The following is a 21099-nucleotide window of genomic DNA, read 5'->3' on the forward strand; positions in this document are numbered from 1 at the left end:
TTCAGCCTCCACTCTCCGGATAGTCTTTATTTACAAGCCTTTACACCATCATGGTCAACTAACACAGGTGTTTTCACTTATAATCTACCTGATTAGAGTGTGAGTGTTTATTTGAGTAACATCTCCCTTATTCTCCTCTTAACTTTGATTGTCAGGGGAAGGCAGCAGTCTACTTGTGTTTGTGTCCACCTGCAATATTCACTCTCTTTTGGGCTTGTTGTTGTCTCTACCAACTCCTGAGGAAAATATCTGAAACTCTTAATGTGTAGTTGTTGTTGTTGTTGTACAGGAGGTACTTTTGCTCTGAAAACAGCTGACTGTTGCTCTTCAAAAATGACTCAATGAGAACAGTGAGAGTGAACCAAAACAATGAAAGGGTGATCCATACAGCTAAACAATGACCTGAAACGCCCTGTAATGTTCTGAGGGGGAACTGCAGATTCAGGTGATTTGCATTTTTTGCAGGTTCATGACTATGAGGGAATCTTTACATTGTCACATTGTTTTCACAAATTGATTATAGCCACTTTAAATCAACTTAAGGTGAATGCAGCCCACAGGCAGCAATATGGCGTAATATTGGTCATATCAGGGGTAAACCACACTCACTGGACCCGTCACATTTTAAAGAAGAGGATACTTCACCATATTCCTGCTAATATTTTCTTCCTTTGCAGACTTGCTTCTCCACTGCAGCAAACCATGTGACCATCCAGCGATGCACATGAAAACCGATGAGATGCTGTCTTTGTTGCTGTGTTGACTGTCTTTTAAGTTGAGCATCATCAGATGCTGATGTTGTGTCTGTTCATTGTTATATATCTCTGTTCTCCATGTTTCTGTGTGGAGGTCACAGTGTCTTTGCCTTTCTGTTTCTTGTTGTCTGCCCGTCTGTGCTTCTGCTCCTTCTCAATTATTCATATTTTTATCTAACAAAGATGAAGTATGAAAATATGATGACAGTGTTCTTTCCCTCTAACATGAGTGCACATAAATGCCATACTTGACTTTCACCTGCTGCATTCGCCTCTGCTTTTTGTTCTGTGGTTTGTAACACGCCACCCTTCTCCTCCCACTTCCCTTAGGTTTTGGTCTGCTTTGGGTTGACTGGTCATTATGCTGATGCAGCTCTGTAGTTTCAAGGTCAGTGCCCCCCATCCCATCCGCCACCACAATCACCCACCACCTTCTCATTTGCCTGCTTACCACCATCAAGCACCCAGTCTGTCTGTAAGATTCAACCATCATCTATATGTACAATGTATTTTGATACATTTAACTCTGACATTCAATATCTTTAAATGTGATGAAGTTCATGCCAAAATTCAAACAGTTTTTAACAAAGAACAGTATTTGCTGAATCAATTTGAAATCATACAAAATATACTGATATAACTCTAGACTGAACCCATAATGATGCTGGCTTTTCACTAATAATCATATCACATGGTGACACTAGTAAAAATATTAAAATTGTAGTGTGTGTGCAGATAACCTCTCTTCATTACCAACTGCACTCACCCAGTGCTGCAGCATTTAGACCAATCCGTCAAAGCTGGCTGAGTCGTGCCCTGAAGCTCCTTTTGCGACTGGAATATTCTCTGATCTGATCTGAGATGCCAGGATGGAAAACTCTCTCCCTCGCATTTGGACTTGGTGGTAATGATGCTGCATCTTGCAGTGATCACAGCATCCACGCTGAACAGACACTGAACTCTTAGTGGGTCACGCCACACCTTTAAACCATGTTTGCAGTGTTGGAAAGGTTCAGAGGACCGAACAAAAGAGACATTTGTTATAGTTGTTAGAGACTGTATTATATTAACAGGAGGTTTGTTTAAGGTGATTCTGTTCTATGTTGACGGTGTTTCTGTTAATTTGTTTATTATTACTTACTATTAAAAAAAAAAGACAATAGAACTGAATCAGTAGCTCTCTGACACAGTCACGCCAAAATAGCATTAAAAAAACACCACATTTGTGCAAAAGAAGTTTCAAAAATGAAGAGCAGATGTTTGCAGTGCAGTTAAACAAACTGTGGCCTGACATTAGTCATCACATGATGGAGAGCATTTTCATGAAGAAGACTAAAGAAGACAGTCAACAATGTTATCCAATACTGATTGTTGTCTGAATTATGTCAAATAGGCACACGCACTGGCTTCTGTCTTAAACATCATGTCCAGTACAGGCATGCTTTGTTTCCTATGAATCCCTTGTGTGTGGGTACACAGTAGATCCGTCACCAAGCTCTGTCCTGCTTACTCATTTCTGCAATGTCTGCCGAACTTTCTACCCTAATGCAGTAAATATACAGTTTACAGTAGTAATGGTGACAGATACACCACTCAAAATTCTCTTTTTGAATGGGTATTTAGTTTCACATAGAAATAAATAAAAGTAGGCTTCTCATTTGCTGGTAGCTTCTGATTATATCAACTGAACTGACATCAGGTGGCAGATTTTACTAGCTTTAGCTAACCAGCTAATTAATGCTAAATCAGTGAATTGTCAAAAAGCTCTGTGACTCTGTGATGACGACCACATACAGTATGTTATATAATAAGAATAATAATAGAATAATGAAGCTAAAGCTACATATTCCAGATCCTCAAAGCCTTGGATGAGGACTAACCAATGTATTTTAGAAATGTAATGCTGTCTCAGGTAACAGGTATGACTGATACATGTAAACATCCCCAAATCCAATAAAAAGTAGGACTAGAGCACTAACTTTACTAAAATTCTGAAATCCATCTGAGAATAGGGATAGATGAATCCCTACAGTGACATAGGATGAGGCTGACAAACTGACTTAGTAATGATTTTGCAGCTTTCTTTTCAAATGCTAGTCACTGTTATAAAGCAAGCTGCTAAATCAGTTAGATTCTCACACTGGGTCTGTGCTTCTTAGCCACCAAGCGAGTTGAGTGAAAGACAACATTGTCAAGAATTATTCAGCACAAGCTGCTTTTAGATGGAAGCGTACACATGGATAGTGATGTTTGAACGTTTGTAATAAATACTAACACGCTAACTTTATTACCACTTTAGCTTTTAAAGTGGTAATATAACAATTCTGAAATTGAGACTGAAACTGCGATACAAATGTTCATAATCTGGTATCACAGTACAGGAAGATGGAACCGTGATACACACCCATTGTTCTCATGTTGTCTTGTTCTCTCACCACTGTCTCCTGAGAGGATAAGTTTACAATTTTTCAAGTCTGTCTTATAACAGTTATTGGATGCCCATGCATACATTAAAACAGGTTTTGCGATTAAAAGATCCCTTCCTGTGTAAGTAATGGGGGACAAAATCCACAGACCTTGTTCTGTGTGAAAATATATTTGAAACTTGAGGACAAAGCTAGCTAATTACAGAAGAAATCTCTTTTCTGCCTTTATTTTATTTGTCTTCTTTACAAAACCTCTTTACTTTTTTATTTAGCTGAAAGCTTCTTGTTGTAAATTTTGTTACAGAACTTGTACCAGAATCGGTTCCTGGGCCTGGCGGCCATGGCGTCCCCGACCCGCAGTAGCCAGACCCGCCAGCGCTGCAAGGATGCGGTTCGTCACAGCTATGGCCCAGATACCTACGCTGTCAATGGTCTGAACCAGGAGGCCTTCATGCTGGGACTGTCACGGTCCACCAGTGACACTGATCTGGTCTCCCCAGACGCCCGCTCCACCCTCACTATCAGCTCCTCCCACTACACCATAGGTCAGTCTGAAGACCTGGTGATCACATGGGACATCAAGGAGGAAGTGGATGCTGGAGACTGGATTGGAATGTATCATGTTGGTAAGTGAGATATGATGTGATGACACTGAAGGTTAAATACTTTTTGTGTAGTTTATTGCCACTAACCTTGGAAGCTACAAGCTACATTAAAACGAGTAATCTTTGTTTCTTTTGAAGAAGTCAAATCATATTTAGCACAGTTCTTTTTTGTTTTATTATTTTTTATAACATTATTGGCCAGTAATAAAAGTCTTAATACCTTTTGAATGGATTGCCATAAAATATTGTAAAAAAATGAATGATCCTCAGAGGATGAACCCTACTTACCTTGGTGATCTCTCTAACTTTTAATCTGCTTTTCATCTAGCACCATCATGAGATTGTGATGACTTTGTTAATCCTCTGACTTTCAGCTGTCAGCTGAGATTGACATTCTTGATACAAAATCTTGAAAATTTGGTGCAGACATTCGTGGTCCGCAGTGAATTCATTGTAAAAACTTTGATCCCATGACCTTTCATGTAGGGCCATCAACAGGTCAAAATCTCAGTTTCACATTTCAGCTTTCTCTTTTATGACCAGATAACCTGAAAAACGAATGGCATCTCCATCAGCCAGCTGGTAGTGAATAAAGGGCACACACAGTGACAATAATTCTTGAGGAATCAAATGCAGTTTATGTTACTGTCTGTAACTGGGAATGAAATATAGAAAAAATAGTTCTTCAAAGGATTTTCAAAGGTTGAAGTAGAAGTGTGGTTTCATCAGTTTCATTTCTCTTTCCAGATGAGGCTCTGTCAGAGAACTTTCTGGATTATAAGAACCGAGGCATCAATGGCTCTCACAAGGGACAGATAGTTTGGAAAATTGACTCCAGCTCCCACTTCAGTGACTGTAAGTAATAAAAACTCTCCTCTGCTTTGTTTTTTTTCGTTTTTTTAAAGCACAAAACACTTTTCCCCAAGGCAATGAGTTTCTCATTACAATCAACTTTCGTTAACAGCCTATATCATGTTAACTATTTCATTATGAAATTTTGCTCATTTCTGTTTGGAATTATGTGTTTTTGTCAAGCTCTCCTTCTCATACGCAGTTTGTCACATCAGTGTAGGCTTAGTCAAAAGCCATTATAATCAAACCATCTGTGCACTATGTCTATAAATTAAAGTTGCATTGTCCTCTGAAATACAGACACATTCAGTGGCTTAACTTAAAGGTACTTACAGCCTTAAGATACTGTAGTCTGGTTTACTTTGTTTGGTGTGAAGAAAAAACTATGTCATGTTCACATTGACTCCAAGCCAAGAAGAGTAGACGTGAAGTCATGAGCGCACAAGTAACTCATTCACTGGACAGTTCTGGTGATGTCATCACTACATGGACCCACACAGGAAGTCAAGTTCTGAAGACTGACAGCAGGTCATGCAGCAATTTATCATACCTGACTGGTGTCACAAAGAGTTTTAACATGCAATAAGTGGTAATTAGTGGCCCACTTGGTTTGGTTCAGTGTCATCACTGTTGTGAACATAGCAGCTAAAGATTTCCTGCAGGAGATAGGGTTAGGGTTAGGGTTAGACCAAAACAGATCTTAAAGAGAAAGTATTTTGGACTCACACTCACCAGATGGCCAGGAACATGACACCAATTGAATACTAGCGTTGCTAGAGGTCTGCTGGATGAGTAAATGGGCAACTGTTGGTTATCACGTTAGCCATACTAATTTTATCAGGTGATAATATGTCAGTGTTGTTAACAGTAAGTAGTGATAATTTCAATATGTCTGCTTTTATTTTCTTTCTCCAATCTTTGTGTAAGTGGTCTTCACTGTGGTATTTATCAGTGTATTCTGTCTAACTACAAAGTGGATTGAACTTTTAGGCCCAGATATCGCTGCAGTAACAATGTGTAAAATAGTAACAGGGTTGCTTGCAGAAGCACATCATTACAGGGAAACAGAGAGAAAATGGGTGCGGGGAGACAGTCACAAATGATGCACAATTGCTGTGTTTAGGGACATGGGGAATTGTGTGTATGAGTGAGAGAGACTATATGGATGCTAAAACAGAAGAGATTTATCAGCATAAAGCTGCCCAGGTGTTTCCATTTACTAACACCAGCCTTTCTTTCCCAGGTGGAGGAGACTTTTTCATACGTTTTAGGCTACATAGAACTGAAGTTATGTTAAACCTTTCCAAGTATTCATGCACTATGTCCCCACACAGAAGCCTATGAAAGATCTGGTCAGCTAACCAAGCTGCAGTTTTGCTGTGTGCCAAGAATTCAAACTGTGGATATGCTGTAGATTAAGTTTGCTTCATTTTGTCACCAGCATGTATAATAGGATCCTTGTTTGAGTAACGCTGCTGAGTGTTTCCTAATGACTTTTCTCTGTGCTTGTCCATTATAAACAGTTAAAGGGTACTTAAACAGAGGACTTTAACTGTTTTCATAATGTCCAAATTAGTATTATCAAACCATTTAAGGCTGTGCAAATAGAAGTGACAAGCTGTATTTTCTCTCGCTCTGTTACACACATACCAGACTGCAGGCCCACTTGTCCACAGTATATTCAGTCAGCTTCCATGCAGTGTTGCTGTGTGTATCCCCTCTTCTTGTCAAACCATCTGAGTGTGTCTGGCCAAACACGCAGGAAAAACACAGAGCTTTACTATGACCTTAATCTGCTCGTGTCCCCCAAGCGTTTTGCTTTTTTTTGCTCCACTTCCCCTACTTACCAACAGACTGTGGAATCCCAGAAATGATAAATGTCACTAATTACTTCAGTGAAATAATAACAATGTTTTTGTTTCTCCTTAACTCTAATTTCTTCGTTAAAAATGTCAACTTTAACAAGTTGAAATATGAAAAACTGGAAACGTGTTATGTAATATGATGTAACCATCATTAATAAATGATCATGTACAAATTAACATTTTCATTTAGTCCTGTGAATCATTTAAAAGCCACTTAGGACATGTCAGATGTTTTAAAGAACATTTGAAATTCTCTCTCTCTCTCTCTCTCTCTCTTTCTCTGATTAAACTGCTCTGCTTGATTCAACATGTGCACAAACTCATCAGTAAGTTACAGATGGATTTGTGTTGACCATGCCTGCATTAGCCACTGTAAACAGTGTGTAGTATTTGTTTTGTAACACATTTTGAAGATCCAGTGTTGGTGACAGCAAACTAACTCTTTGTTTAATTTTCTCTCCATCATTTCTGCCTCCCTTTCTTACACATCTCTGTCCCCTCCTCAGCTGAGACCCAGGTCTGCTTCAGATACTACCATGGTGTTACAGGAGCGCTGAGGGCTACCACACCCACTGTAACCATCAAGAAGGGCCCTGCACCTGTGAGTCTCACCACACTTTCATGGCTTTATTTGGATATATGCAGCTGTCTGAGATTTGTAGGGCTTCATTGCTCACTCAGTGTCTTGTGTTGAGTGGGAAAGGCAGTGCAGCTTCTTTATATTTGTTCACCTCAGTCAGCCATGTCAATCAAGCTTAGTGGAGGGGAAGCTTCTTTGTAATGGTTGCTTGCCAGCCTACAAGCTACTGCTGCAGTTAAGCTGCACCTACAACTCAGATGAAACTACAAATTACTTAAGAAGCCGCCACTTATACAGTGATAATATTTAACTGCTACATCCAACTGCTACTCTTATTTTATAGTGTAGATACTTCCTGGTTTAACTTGTGTGCCTTGTACATGATATACTGCAACAATAACAGTTCAGTCCAATGCACTTAAAACATTTTAATTGTTCATTATGCAAAGATGGCCAGCACCAAACTGGTAATATTTAAAGGTGTATTTCACAGAGCTATAATTCCACTCCTCAGGATAGACAGGTTTTTATAAGATGCAGCAGAACCAGGGATACTGTCTTGTTTTTTTTTTTTACTCAGCACAGTCTTCTTCCTCCTGGTGCGTAGATTACCCACAATGCATCTAACACTGACATTTAGGTCTGAGATTTGATTATGTATGTAGGCTAGTAGCAGCTAATGTAGCCTGGAATTGGGAAGGATAGATGTGTTAACAAGTGCTGTAATGGGGCTAAGTTTGGAATTACATGCAGTTTTCTGTTTACTGACATATTGCATGTGAAATATCACACAGGTGTAAACGTGTTCTCACTTGTCAAGATACATGAAGGGTGCCAAAGGTATATTGACCTTTTATGGCTGTTACCTCCATGTAATACTTTGTCTCGTGTTGTTGTATAAGCACAGAAGAAAAGAAATAAAATATTTAATACAAGTAAAATCATACAGTACTGTGCAAATATTTGAAGCACTAAAAGCAAAGTGAGGATGCTTTCAAAAAGTCCTTAGTACACTTGAGCAGTTTTTCAAGGTACGTGGCAGCAAGGTTGTTCCAAGTATCTTGGAGAACTTGCTGCAGTTGTTCTGTAGATTTAGTCTGTCTCAGTTGCTCCTGTCTTTTCATATAATCCCAGACTGACTTGATGATGTTGAGATCAGGGCTCTGTCGGGGCCATACCATCTGTTGCAAGATTCCTGTTCTTGTCACGGCAGCTAGTTCTTTATGACTCTGGCTGTATGTTTGGGCTTGTTGTCATGCTGCAGGATGAATTTTGGACCAATCAGATGCCTCCTTGATGGTATTGCATGAAGGATAAGAATATAAACATATCTAAAACATTTGCACAGTACTTTACTTACACACTTACTTGTGGTGTTTCGCTCAAGGGGTGTTTTCATAATTGCGGCTTTGGTCACAACCATCCTGGCTGCTGTGGGATGTCCTCATCTATGTTAGATGAATCCACAATTCCCACAGGTATTTTGATGTAGTGTAGTAGTTTTAATCACCTTCACTTAAAGCAGTGTTATGCACATCTGTATATATATTGGCTATTTCAACTATAACTCCCAATTTTAATAATAACCTCTACTATTCTAAGTAAGCTAGTTATGCACCTGCTCATACTACCCCACTGCATAATTGGAAAAAATAGCTTGCTTCTGGACATTAAATGGTTTTGAAGTTGGTTATGCTACCCCGGAGCTGCTGAGGTACAGGCATGAGGTGAAAGAGACAGGTGCATGTCAGTGATGTACTGTATCTAGTTATTGTAGTTTGGCTGCTGATTTGTCCCACTCACCAACACAGTCTGCAGTTCATCTAGCAGCAGTGGCTGTGACTCACAGCTCATGGATGCAGTTAAAACTCTTAGAGCCCAACTGCTGCAATTTGCATCAGAAGAATCCTTCTTCCTTCTCTGAGTCATAACTCAGTCAAATCTGCACATGTATATTTTTAGATTCAATGTGTTGAACTTTCTGAAGATATCATTAGCTCCAAAAAGATGCTTTTTATATCTCCAGAACTTGCTTGAGAATTTTCAGGTCTCAAGTTTTCCTCAGAATCAAAGTAATGTAGTGATAGTTGTCTGTACATCACTGGACATATTCCCAAAAGGAACTACTAATAGCTAATTCAGCATACTTTTAATTGTGGCAGTTTGGCAAGATGTAAATATATTTATGCTAAAAAAACTGACACACTTATTTAATCCATTGCAAGTTGTAACTTATACTTTATCCTTCTGTTTACTTCTTAAAGTCCCATATTATGGGATAATAATCGGACTTGTGCCTTTGTAGCTGTGGATCTTAGGGCATCTGATTGTTTCACCACCTCTGATATGCAAACCTATGGCATATCTGTTACTTTAAAGGAGTCACTCTCTTGCTGCCATATATAGTAGTGCCTGGCCATTAAATAAGCAGGGTTTCCAGTGTGAATTGGATAACAGTAACATTAGATGTAACATGAAAATCATTAGATGGAATTTTTTGAGCAGCAGCACCATGTCACTATATTGTTATTGCCATTGCCCTTCTAAAGCTTCTATAAGTCAGACCTTGTTGTCAAGAAGGTGTCCAGCTAGGCTATTGGATTTCCATGTTTGCCTTCCCATTCTGCTGCTGTGGGCCTCTGGAAATGCTGATGGGCTCAGAACTCGATCTGTACTTGCTTCCTGAGGACAAAGGCATAAAAATAACCGTCATAGGAAGAGAGAAAGGGAGGGAGAGAAGAGTAGAGATAGCGGAAGATAGTCCAGTTCAGGTAAGTCATTCAGGTTTTTGGAGGCGAATGGTGGAAAGCGCCAGGTCAGATTGCTTGAGGCCAAGGCATCGAAGACCGGAGGAGGAGGAGAGGAAAAGAAGAGAGGAGATGTGCAGACAGGGAAGCAGTGGAAGATTTGTCTGCTTTGACTTTTGTTGACTCTAGCCAGTCAGAACAGTCAGACGCCGCAGACAGAGAAGACACAGTATTTGTTTGTGCATGTGTGTGATGGACGGCATGTGTCTCCAGCTGGGACTGCTGTCTCCCAGTCATCCTGAGAGGAGGAGCGGGAGGAGGACGAGGCTCAGCTGGATAGCCTGGGTAACCATAAATATTTGCTCTGTCTGTCTTCGTCTTTTCTTACACATACTGTGCGCTTGTGACAAGACATTCAGTCATCTGCCTTTTTATTTTATTTGCAGCAGTTTGAGAGACGTGTGCGTCAGATTACATTGGTCACAAACCAAGTATGTAGAGTCAAGTAATCACTGTAACACTCTAAACTAACTGCTAAGCTAAGATGGCTTTCTGAAGGATGATACAGCACATGATAAAACACAGTGGGTTAAAATTTGTTTGTAGAGTTTGATATTATGCTAGTGATGTACTGGTGGTGTCTGCAGAGTTTATTCTGTTATTCATTTACTATCGCGTCTAACTCATACTGTTGATGAGTCTGATACATCAGTTTGCTAATATATCAAATTAATTAACAAGAACAGATGAAACATTATAGGGATAGTTCAACATTTTGCAAATTAGGCTTTGTAGCTTTCTGGCAAGGCATGTTATAGCCATTGCACAGAATTACTCAGCTAATTAATTTTTCTTCCACAACAAATTATCATATTGTACACATTTCTTTTAGTGTATGGATTAAACAAACAAGATACAGTTGTAGAAGTGTTGGGGGTATGTTTTTGAACTTCGGACAGAGCCAGGCTAACCTTTTTCTTCTGGTCTTTATGCTAAGCTAGGATAACAACCCCCTGACTCCAACTTTGAACTTTACACAGACATTATATTGACATCCATCCTCTCAGTTCACTCAAGTATTATTTAATACTTAATATTTTTGTTTAATTATAAAACTGATAAAAATTTGAAGACATGCCATGTTGGTACTGAGGGATTCTCAGAAAAGTTTCAGGAGTTTCACTGCTGTCTTTTTTTCATTTGTTGCACAAACACTATGGAGCACTTGAGCAGTTTAGTGGACTTCATATGCTGTCCAGACTGCATGTCAGTTGGTCGAATAGCCACACCTCTGACATCCAACAATCCAACATTTACCGCCACCTCATGCCATGATTAGCCAGCTGTGTGGAGGTGAGAGAGGAGCCAAGGATTGAAATTCTGCTCTCTAGCTCTCTCTCTTTTTTAAAATTTGTTGCACAACTACTTTTGATATTTTTCATGTGAACAACCAAGTACTAGACAATGAATGTCTTCCAGGAGAGTCTGAAAATATTATTGCTGTTTTTCAGTAAGTGAAAATGAAGGAGGGGCAAGTGCTGCTCTTTGATTATCCCCCTTATATTCTTATCTTCCCCTCCCTCCAAGAATCAAACTTGCAACCACATATGTAAGCTAATTTCATCCAATAACATTTTGACACTTACACTGGTCAGGCTTTATCATACAGTAGAATTCATCTCCTAGATGGGAATTACTAATTGGATCCGTAGTGTCCCAACTAATTCAGACTTCTCCAAATGTCATATAGCACCAGGTCCATGATTACTGCTGAGTGATTGACATTACACAATGACATTTGACAAACTACCCCCCACAGACCTGTTCTTAATGCTGAGCTGATATAACCTCCTTTGCACAACCCTGTGTAGATGCACTAACTAAGTTAGATCGCCCAGCCTCTCTATCTTAAAAGGCACTGGAGTGTATTAAAATCCTTACACACACTCACACAGAGGTTGGAGCCCTGGTGTATCTGACCTGTAATCAGATGTGGATCCATTTAGTAAATGTAGTCTGTTTTAAGCTGGTCATGGTTGGGGGAAGGGTGCTTTTATTGTGTAAAATTTCTCTCCTCTTACATCATTTAAGATTCCCGCAACACTTAAAAGACGCTCATACATTGTACATTCTGTTCCTTCCATGAGTATTTGGCCTTTCTCTGTATTCTGCAGTAGGATGGTAGGTTATATAAAGTGTGCTGCAGATAGATGAAGTTGTCATTTGGTTTATCTGTGAGATTAGAATCACTGAGGAGACCCACGCTGGCACTTCTCTCTCTCTCTAACTGTACTCAGCAAGGCAGATTAGCATCTCATTAAAATGAATTGGTCCAAACATCTGTCATTTCCTTTATCCCTTTATCTTGTTGTTTTCACTGCCTGTTTTTTGTTTCCAGCTAGTTGTGTAAGCATTCTGACCAGATATAGGAAAATATGAGGAAATACTGCAGTATTTTTAAAGACCCTGATACTCTTTATGCTCCTATTATGTCTCCATTTCCCTGCTTAACTTCCTGTGTCTTATTGCTTTTGCATTGATGGTTAACCAAACAAGCAAGATGAAACTATATTCTGAGTCACTATGAGATTGAAAATATATTCTGGCTTCATCTGCAATGTTCTGTACAATGAAATAGACATTTATATAGCTGATAGCATTTTGTTCCAGAATGAGGTATCTTTACTGGACTAAGAGTCTAAAGCTGCAAAATTTTGACCTGATAATGATGCAAGACAGTAAGGGGTCACCAAAATCATCATGAGGCGAGGCATGTAAAATTGTACTAAATTTCATGGCAGTTCATAAAGTAATTGTCAAGACATTTCAGTCAGAACCTAGACTGGCAATCTGTTCATTGCCTCTCATCCAGTGCCAGCTGGGATTGACTCCAGTGCCCCCACGACCCTTATGGATAAGCAATACAGATAATGGATAGATGGATTTCAGTCCGAACCAAAAATATCATTAGAGTAAAAGTGAGAAGATCACCAAAGTCTATATGATTCATCATCTGGGAAACATGGATATCTGTTGCAAATTTCATGGCAATCCATCAAATAGTTGTTGATAAATTTCACTCAAAACCACTGGTGTCAATCCCATGTGGTGCTAGAGGGAAAGCCTGGTGATTTGCTTGATATTAGCTGATGCTGCATAAATAGGAATAAAATAGGTTTTGGTTGCTGGTTTTCAGCATGTATATTATTTGAGTTTCAAAGACATTCTCTGCTACTGGCAGTGCAGGTATCTGCCAGGCTGACTTCTGAGAGCCTCTGTCAATTCTGTATTCCCAGCACACGTGTCCTTATATTTTTCTTCCAACCATGTGGTATACAGTATATGTGGATTCACCATGTGCGAATACTGTAATGCACCGGTGCGACACAACCTTTTTCTCAGCAACATTCTCCAGATCTCCACACACTCTCAGGACAGCTGGGCCATGTGATGTTTGATTACTATATGACTCACTTTTGTTAAACTGTCATCATTAATGTTGTTAGTAGTAATAGAAGTGGTAGTCTCCTCAATTATTTAGATGCACTATCCGCACATGGCACATGGCACAAATAGTTGCTTAAATAGGATTATTTGCGTACTTTTCTGAGTTAATGATTGCAGAATTCTTGGCCATTGTTACATTTTTTTCATCTTCTTGTTTGACTGGGTTAGTATATAAGGATATGAAGCAAAACGTTTCCACTGTACAGAGGAGTTGACACGACACAGTATTTACACCATCCACCACTCCCTCCACTCTCCATCAGCTCCCCTGTCTCTCCACCCATCCCCCATGCTCCTCCTCTTCCTGGCTGAAGAATCAATGTCAGGATAATGAAGACAGAGTATTGATTGCAGGATGCTGTCAGGCTGAAAATGGAGCTTTGAAAAAACACTGTGTTGAATTGAGATTCAGACAGTGTGTCCCAACCTAAACTAACATGTATTTGAAATCAAGTCTGACATCTTTGGAATTTGAAGGCATGTATTTATAGTGTATTTAATTGCTATCTGTTTTTTTTCTATTCGGTTTTTACTTATTTTGACTTGATCATATATTTTCTTCACTTGTATGCTGTTATTTTACTTGCATAACGTTATTTGGCTGCAGTGACCCACTTTCCTCATGGGCATCATTAAAGTTTCATCTTACAGGAAAGGAAGGAAGACGCTGATGTAGAGGAGAAGGAAAGGTTGAGTGTGTTTTCATGTTCCTCTTGTTCATAGACAGTTCTTAACTGTTCATGTGTGTCTCTGCCTTCAGGTATTAAAGCCAGTGGTTAGTCCTGAAGTCAACCATGGACTGGGCAACAGGAGACTCATCAACTTTTCCCTGTCAGGTATGCTCTATTTTTCTTTCCATCTGTTCCTGTGTTGCTTTACTCTACACTCAGTACCCTTCAATTAGTGTGTTCGCTCTGTCCTCATCTGACCCTTCTCGTGACCTGCAGCTCTCTAGCAATGTCATTTTAGTGTTGGCTGTCTAAAAGCATCAATAGGTTTAAATCAATACCAGCCCATGTTTATGTAAAAGCAGATGTACATTGTAGTCCACATGAACATGATAAACGTTGACATTCATGATTAATCTTAGTCTTACTCATATTACTATATAATGGGGATAATCATGCTTTAAATTTTAGAAATACAGTTCCCATAATGCTTAAGGGGATATAAACAGGAAGTATATGTTGCCATGGATGATATTATACCATTAAAAGTATGCTGAATTGACTATTAGCAGTTCCTGTTTACAGTGAACACCATGGGTGTACAGATACAGGATTATTTTGATACTGAGGAATAATGATTCTCAAGCAAGGAGCATCCTTTTTCATGATTCATCCATGCACAGCAAGGATTGAGTGTGTATAGTCTTCCCTACTTGGAGCTGTTGGCACACACTGTATCTTTTACATCAGTTATCGTTTAGTCTTACATCACATATTACCTTAGATTGGGTGAGAAGATCCCCCCTAGCTGCCTTCATAAGTTCTTTATAAATTCACCTCCAAACAACCTCAACACACCAAAAAATAAAAATACAAATAAAAATAAATGCCCATTGAAGCAATTTCCACCTTTCACACATACCTCTACTCAATATGGTGCTTATTAACAATGCCACAAATCTCTATGGCAACACAACATGCAGGTAGACCTGTTTTTTCACTCACAATAGTATTTTTCCAGTAATCCTGTAAAGTGTACTGTATAAAGAGATGACCTTAGTATTCTCACAAAAGCTTTGCAGTTACCTTATGACAAACATATTCAACAACACACATGTCCTTTAGAAATCAGCTCTTAGCTGTTAACTGTGTCAGTGGCCTCATATCCTTTTTATTTACAACTGCTTCTCTCCAGCTGGAGGCAGCCCTGAGCTGGATGAAGGATCTGGGTTAATCTTTCTCAAAGGATTAAAAATGAAATTAAGTGTAACTTGCCCCCCTCAGGATTTCTTATTAACATAAATCAATCATTTTTGCCATACTCCGAATCAAAAAGCAAAACAGAACTGTGTTGCATCTTCACCGTGGAATTTCTGTAATTTTTGTTAACACAGTACAACACAGGCAGGGATTTTAGAACGACTGAACTCATCAGCCCCCCCTACACCAATTTCAATTATGTACAGAGTAAATTGCAATAAGCCTAATACTGATCCTTGAGGGACTCCTTTATCAACCAACTGAGGATTTGATTTGAAACCATCTTCAACAATTTGAACTTTACCAGAGAGATATTTGAATCGGTTGTTCAACATTTTCAGAAGCCTTGGACATATTTACAAAGTCTGCAGTGCAGTGTTACTTTTTGTCAAATGGACAACAGCACAGGGCACATCCACTGATTTCAAACTGAAACTGAAAATCTTTTTTTCACATTCAAGAGCACCTCAAGTTTTATTGGATTTTCTACACTAACAGATTGAACACTTTTAAAATTCAAACAAAATACTTTGGTTGTACTTTGATGTTGCTGCTCAGGCAATATACGAGCCAGTTTTATTTATTTATTTATTTTCAGAAATAGTACAGATTTTTGTCAGTGGTCATCAAACCCTGCACTGTGTCGATTTCACTTGTGGTCTGAGCCTGTGTCACAATTTGCTGTTACAGTAGAGACAAAACATTTTTGTGGCATTCCTATCCCACATAACCCCCCCTCCGTTCTTGTATAATGCCATGTCCTTTAGACCTCCAGGCTGTTGGTTTGAAGAAGGGGATGTTCTTCAATCCTGATCCCTACCTGAAGCTCTCCATCCAGCCTGGAAAGCACAGCATCTTCCCCTCGCTGCCACATCATGGCCAGGAGAAACGCTCTGGAGTGGTCTGCAACACAGTCAACCCACAGTGGAGCACAGAGGTAAACACACACACACACACACACACACACACACACACACACATACACACACATAGTCTTGAAGGATTTCTGTGCTATATTTAGACATTTAAATTGTGTAAATTTCATTATCTGTATTTATATTGTTTCCCGAGTCATTTGTGTCCTTGGTTGTACCTGACAGGATGAAATCCTCTGTAAGGCTTTAACCCCTCTGAAGCCTGACAGAGTTCAGCTTAAAGTCACCTGCTGTTATTGAGCAACTAGAGAACAGTTTGACTCTAAACAAAGGAGGAGAGAAAAGTGAAGGTTAGGAATCCTAACAGTTTGGATGTATGCATGTTCTTCAGTCTATAGACAATGATTGCCTATGACTTTAAAAGGAGTTTAAAAACTTGATACCTACAACATGTCTTACAAGCCCTCTTGAGGTTACAGCAGTTGCCATGGTTACGGGTTCTCATCTAGCTCAAGGTTAGCAGAAAGGCATATTTACCTTTTTATACCAGATTGTAACAACACTCACACACACTGTATCCATTTCACTCTGATCTGCAGTAATACAACACACTGACTGTCCTCGGTGAGTGACTGGGTTTAGCTTGAAATAAGCAGCTAAAACGTTGGATGTTAATGCAGTAATACTCCTTAAGCTAACTACATTAAAGAGGTATTAACATTATAATCACATCTAGGGCTTTTGATAACATTCCGTTAACGTGAGCTTACCTTTTATTAAATATTTGTTTCCTTGGTTTGTTGTTGCTTCTGGTCTAATTTTCACTGGGACTGTAGATGAATTTAATCCAAAAATCATTACGTTTCCCTTCCAAGAACTGGTGATGTTAGCTAAAATTACTGGCAGTGATATCATGTCATTGAAATAAAAGATGCTGCTCACAAGTGCAACAGGTCAAGCAGCTAAATCAGCTTATGAACAAGAAATATTTTTGAGTGACTACTCTTCATACATTTTGGGATTTTGTAGATGTATGCAAGTGAATAATGTAGTGAATTAGACTTATTAATTAAAACAGTAAATTGTACTTAAATTAAGAGTTGGAAACAAATCATACACTGGTGTGTTGGTGTGTGTGAGTCCATGAAGTCTAATGTCAGGGAAATTGAGGGATAAGAGTCAAAATAAGTCTTGGTATGGATGTTTTCTATAAGCATGGATGGAAAGCAAACAGTGGATCTTAACAGCATATTAGGACTTTAATCCAGGTTAATTTCTGTCATTATTGAATTGTTATTTAAAGGATTTGCAAATGAAAAAAATGTCCAGTACAGTAGACTGCACAACACAGACAAGGGAGGATTGGGTGCTTCTTTGGTTTCATTAGTAGAGTAAGAGGATCAACTTAATCCATGAAAATCACGTTTGCTTTGTGGAAAACGAGATCAGCCAATTGATTTTCTCATTCAGGACTTTTTCTTGGAAAACCATGCATTTCTGGCAAGTTCATCACTGGTCAATCCTGCTGTAGACACTGCAGATTATTGGCATGAGCAATATTACTTATTCATCTTTCTGATTATGCTTTATTAGAAGAAAAATCAGAAATATATATATAGGTGTGATTAGGAGTGAGCTCAACCTGGGCACTGGATATGAAGACTGGGGGTGAATGGGGTCACAGCAGTTCTCACTGAAATGACAGCTGACAGCAGGAGAGAGGAGAATTAAAGTTTGACACCAGTGACATGACTGGCTGATTGAGATTGTGGCGAAATGTCATTGGTTTACTGAAAAAAAAAAAGTTTTTTCTAGAGTTGAGTGTGATTCCTCATGATCCTAGACCCATTTCTAACAACTTAACTGCCACAAAGGTCTGTTACATTTCTCTATGGCTTTATCATTATGAGTAACCATGTTCATATTACATGTAATCTGCAGTGATTTGATTCAACGTTGAAATATTGAACTAAATGTTGAAACTACTAATAAGTGCAGCTTTATACTTTAGTATAAATAATAGATGGGATTTTTGTCAGTTTGGAACTTCAGAGAAAAACCGTGCATTTGCTTTTCTCTGCACTTTCTTTCACTGTAAAACAGAAGTTGAAGATGTGTGCAACTTTATGTCCAAATAAGTGGCCTTCTCTCTGCTGTTTTGTCAACATTTGTGCCTATGCACTCCTGAATTCAATCAGTTTGAGAAGCTGCAGAAGAAGCTTTTATTTTAAGGAACCTCAAAACCTAATCTTGGAGTACTACTGCAAATTTCTATGCAGCCACTGGCTCAAATAAATCACCTTTACTTTGGCTGACGGACAAATGTTTCTCAGGATCTGCTGCAGGAATCACAGTTAATTTTAATCTTATAATATTGGAGGCACAAATGTGCTAACATTATTGGTGACCTGTAGTGTTATTTGGTATATTTCTGGTTGGACAGCTATGAGGGGAAAACATGAAATGGGACAGACCAGTGACTGATGAGCAACTGATGCAGTGGACAGCTTAGACCATAACAACACTGGAAATGACTCAGTGCTTTGTGTATAATGTTGAGCTGTTTTCTGTCTGACTGCAGTGTATGTCTCAGAATCCTCTACAGCACAATCTCTACCCTTTGTTGTGTCCCTCAGGAGACTCCATACACTGATTTAATGTAGTGTCCCTCTTGGCAGCATCCACTCAGTGCAAAGCCACTTTTCCTTTTCCAAACAGCTCCCATGTTGAGTGGAACTCAGCTTGGTTGGCAGTAATGCACTGTATAACTCTAATGGGTCTCCGTAGCATGCTAGCTCAGTCAGCACACTAACCATGCTGCAGTCCAGTACTGGATTTGAGAGACAGTTCTCAATCATTATATGATAAAATGAAATGATTAAATATTATAGCATGCTCAAAAATATACCATGACAAGAATTGATCCCTGGAAACCTGGACAGGGCTGGAAAGTGTGTTTGATGGAGTAGAAAACTTTATTGAAAAAATTAATGTTGGGTTATATTTGTCTTTACTTGCTGGTTTGATGGTTTGATTGATTGATTGTAGATGCTGATGCTCAGCAGGGTTTTACTCTGGTCAGATTTTTTACAAATGAGCATGTGCAGGACAGAGGCTTCAGGCAGAGAAAGTAACAACAGGGAATTCCAAAACTGTAACCTTTAGAGGTCAGTTTCTATCACTGAACATTTCACCACTTTTCAGACAAGATGCACAGCCTAAAGCAGCAGCACATCTACAGTTCAGAAAATAAAGTCATGCCTGTGAAACATGTTTAGAAGCAGTGGTGTTGAACAAAAAACAAAAATCCTCATTAATACACCCCACACATGTCTGTGTAAATTACTAAATCAACAACTGTAAGCTATATATCATTAGTAGTTATTAGGTGTTGTAAACACATTTCAGAAGGTCTGCAGAATCTGAAATCCTCTTTTCTCAACCTACAGAAATTATTGTGTGAAGCTTTCACTGTGAGGTTTTGCAACATTTTTTCAGTCACAGTTTTAAGCAGAAGACAAGGCTGGAAACCATTCCACCCTGGCCCCCAGTCTCAGAAAGGATCACTGCATTATTGTGTTTCACAATAGAGAAATCAAATCATTTTGTATGAATGAATGTTTATTTACATCAGTAAAACTGATCAAAATACTAAAACTATAATGTTTCACAAGTTATTACCTGAGAAACATTGTGTATTAAACATTCTTAAACTTGTGATAATTTGAATAATTTTGTATAAAACTTATGTACAGTGAAGCAAATTATTTGGTGTTATTGTTGCAAATGTCCTTTCAGTGTGAGCTGAAATGACGACTTTATGAGCTCAGCTTGTCTGACATCCTCAGTAACATGAGAAGATGGTGATGATGGAGCTGATTCACTCTCTGTGGCTGTTCTCAAACTGAACACAATGCTGCTTCTTTTATCAGCATGCTAACTGTTATAATCTTAACTAGTTAGCCATGTTACATACCAATTTAGACATGATAGTTTTAGACTTCTCCTGAGGTCCTCGTATTAGCATTAGCGAAATTACCGCATTTGGAGACAAGCTATTTTTGTCTATCCTACTGCAGGAGTGGACTATACCATTAGGACCATTAGCGGGGGCAGACTCCTCGGAAGCTCTAATATTGTTTTAGATAAAAAGAATAGTTAGTCAAACCATTTATTCAGCCAACATGCAGTAGTTTACTTACTGTGCAATTGTAACCTGGTTTACTGTGTGCATATAGATGTATTAAAAATATCTGGTTTATATTCTGTCATAGGTAGCTTGGGTTGAAGTTTATTTGTCATGGAAAAGTAACACCAAAATACACTTATACTGAGTATTAGTATATTGATTTAAATGTAAACTAATGAATAAGTAAATATCATAAGATATTCCAGACTGTAATCAGCTTAAGTACAGGAAATTCGTGTGATGGGACCTTGGATCTTGTTACCAGTGACATGAGGTTGGGGATGGGGACGGAGCAGCTGCTGCAGCTGAAGCAGGCGCTGAAGAGCAGGCGATTTCACCACTGTGTTTTACTTGTTATAGTTTGGACTTTCCTTTATTTTTCGATTTACAGTTGTGGGGTGTTTTAAGGTCAGTTGTTTCAATCTATCTGTTCAGTATGCTACTTCGCCTCAGGGTACAGTCAGGTCATATTTGCAATTCATTTAATTTTATCCTGCGGATGTGGAAGATTTGGTAATTTGTTCAGGAAAAAAGCCTGTACAGTTACACAGCAAATATTCATAGTGTTAGCTGCAGTATTTCAGTACAACATGCATAATATGCATGCGCAAGTATACGCAAGTATTGTGGATGAAAGAAAGTATCATTTTAGTCAGTGAATATGCGCATATAAACAACTATAAACAGAAACTCAATAGTAATTCTAAAATAGGGGTGAAAAAGGACAAAGCTCAAACTTTCACCTTTTCATAAATGCATTGTAAATGCAG

The 21099-nt window shown here is 38.8% G+C and overlaps 1 protein-coding gene across 1 annotated transcript in view; it reads left to right on the plus strand.

Moving 5' to 3' along the window:
• LOC108881545 (E3 ubiquitin-protein ligase HECW1) overlaps positions 1 to 21099 on the plus strand; it is a 60457-nt gene that overhangs the window by 5602 nt on the left and 33756 nt on the right. Inside the window, 5 exon segments of the mRNA XM_018673616.2 lie at positions 3486 to 3807; positions 4534 to 4641; positions 7010 to 7104; positions 14098 to 14173; positions 16033 to 16202. Of these exon segments, the coding sequence (XP_018529132.2) occupies positions 3486 to 3807; positions 4534 to 4641; positions 7010 to 7104; positions 14098 to 14173; positions 16033 to 16202 (771 nt within the window).

The sequence above is a fragment of the Lates calcarifer genome, linkage group LG24, assembly GCF_001640805.2.
Source record: "Lates calcarifer isolate ASB-BC8 linkage group LG24, TLL_Latcal_v3, whole genome shotgun sequence".
Lineage (NCBI taxonomy): Eukaryota > Metazoa > Chordata > Actinopteri > Centropomidae > Lates > Lates calcarifer.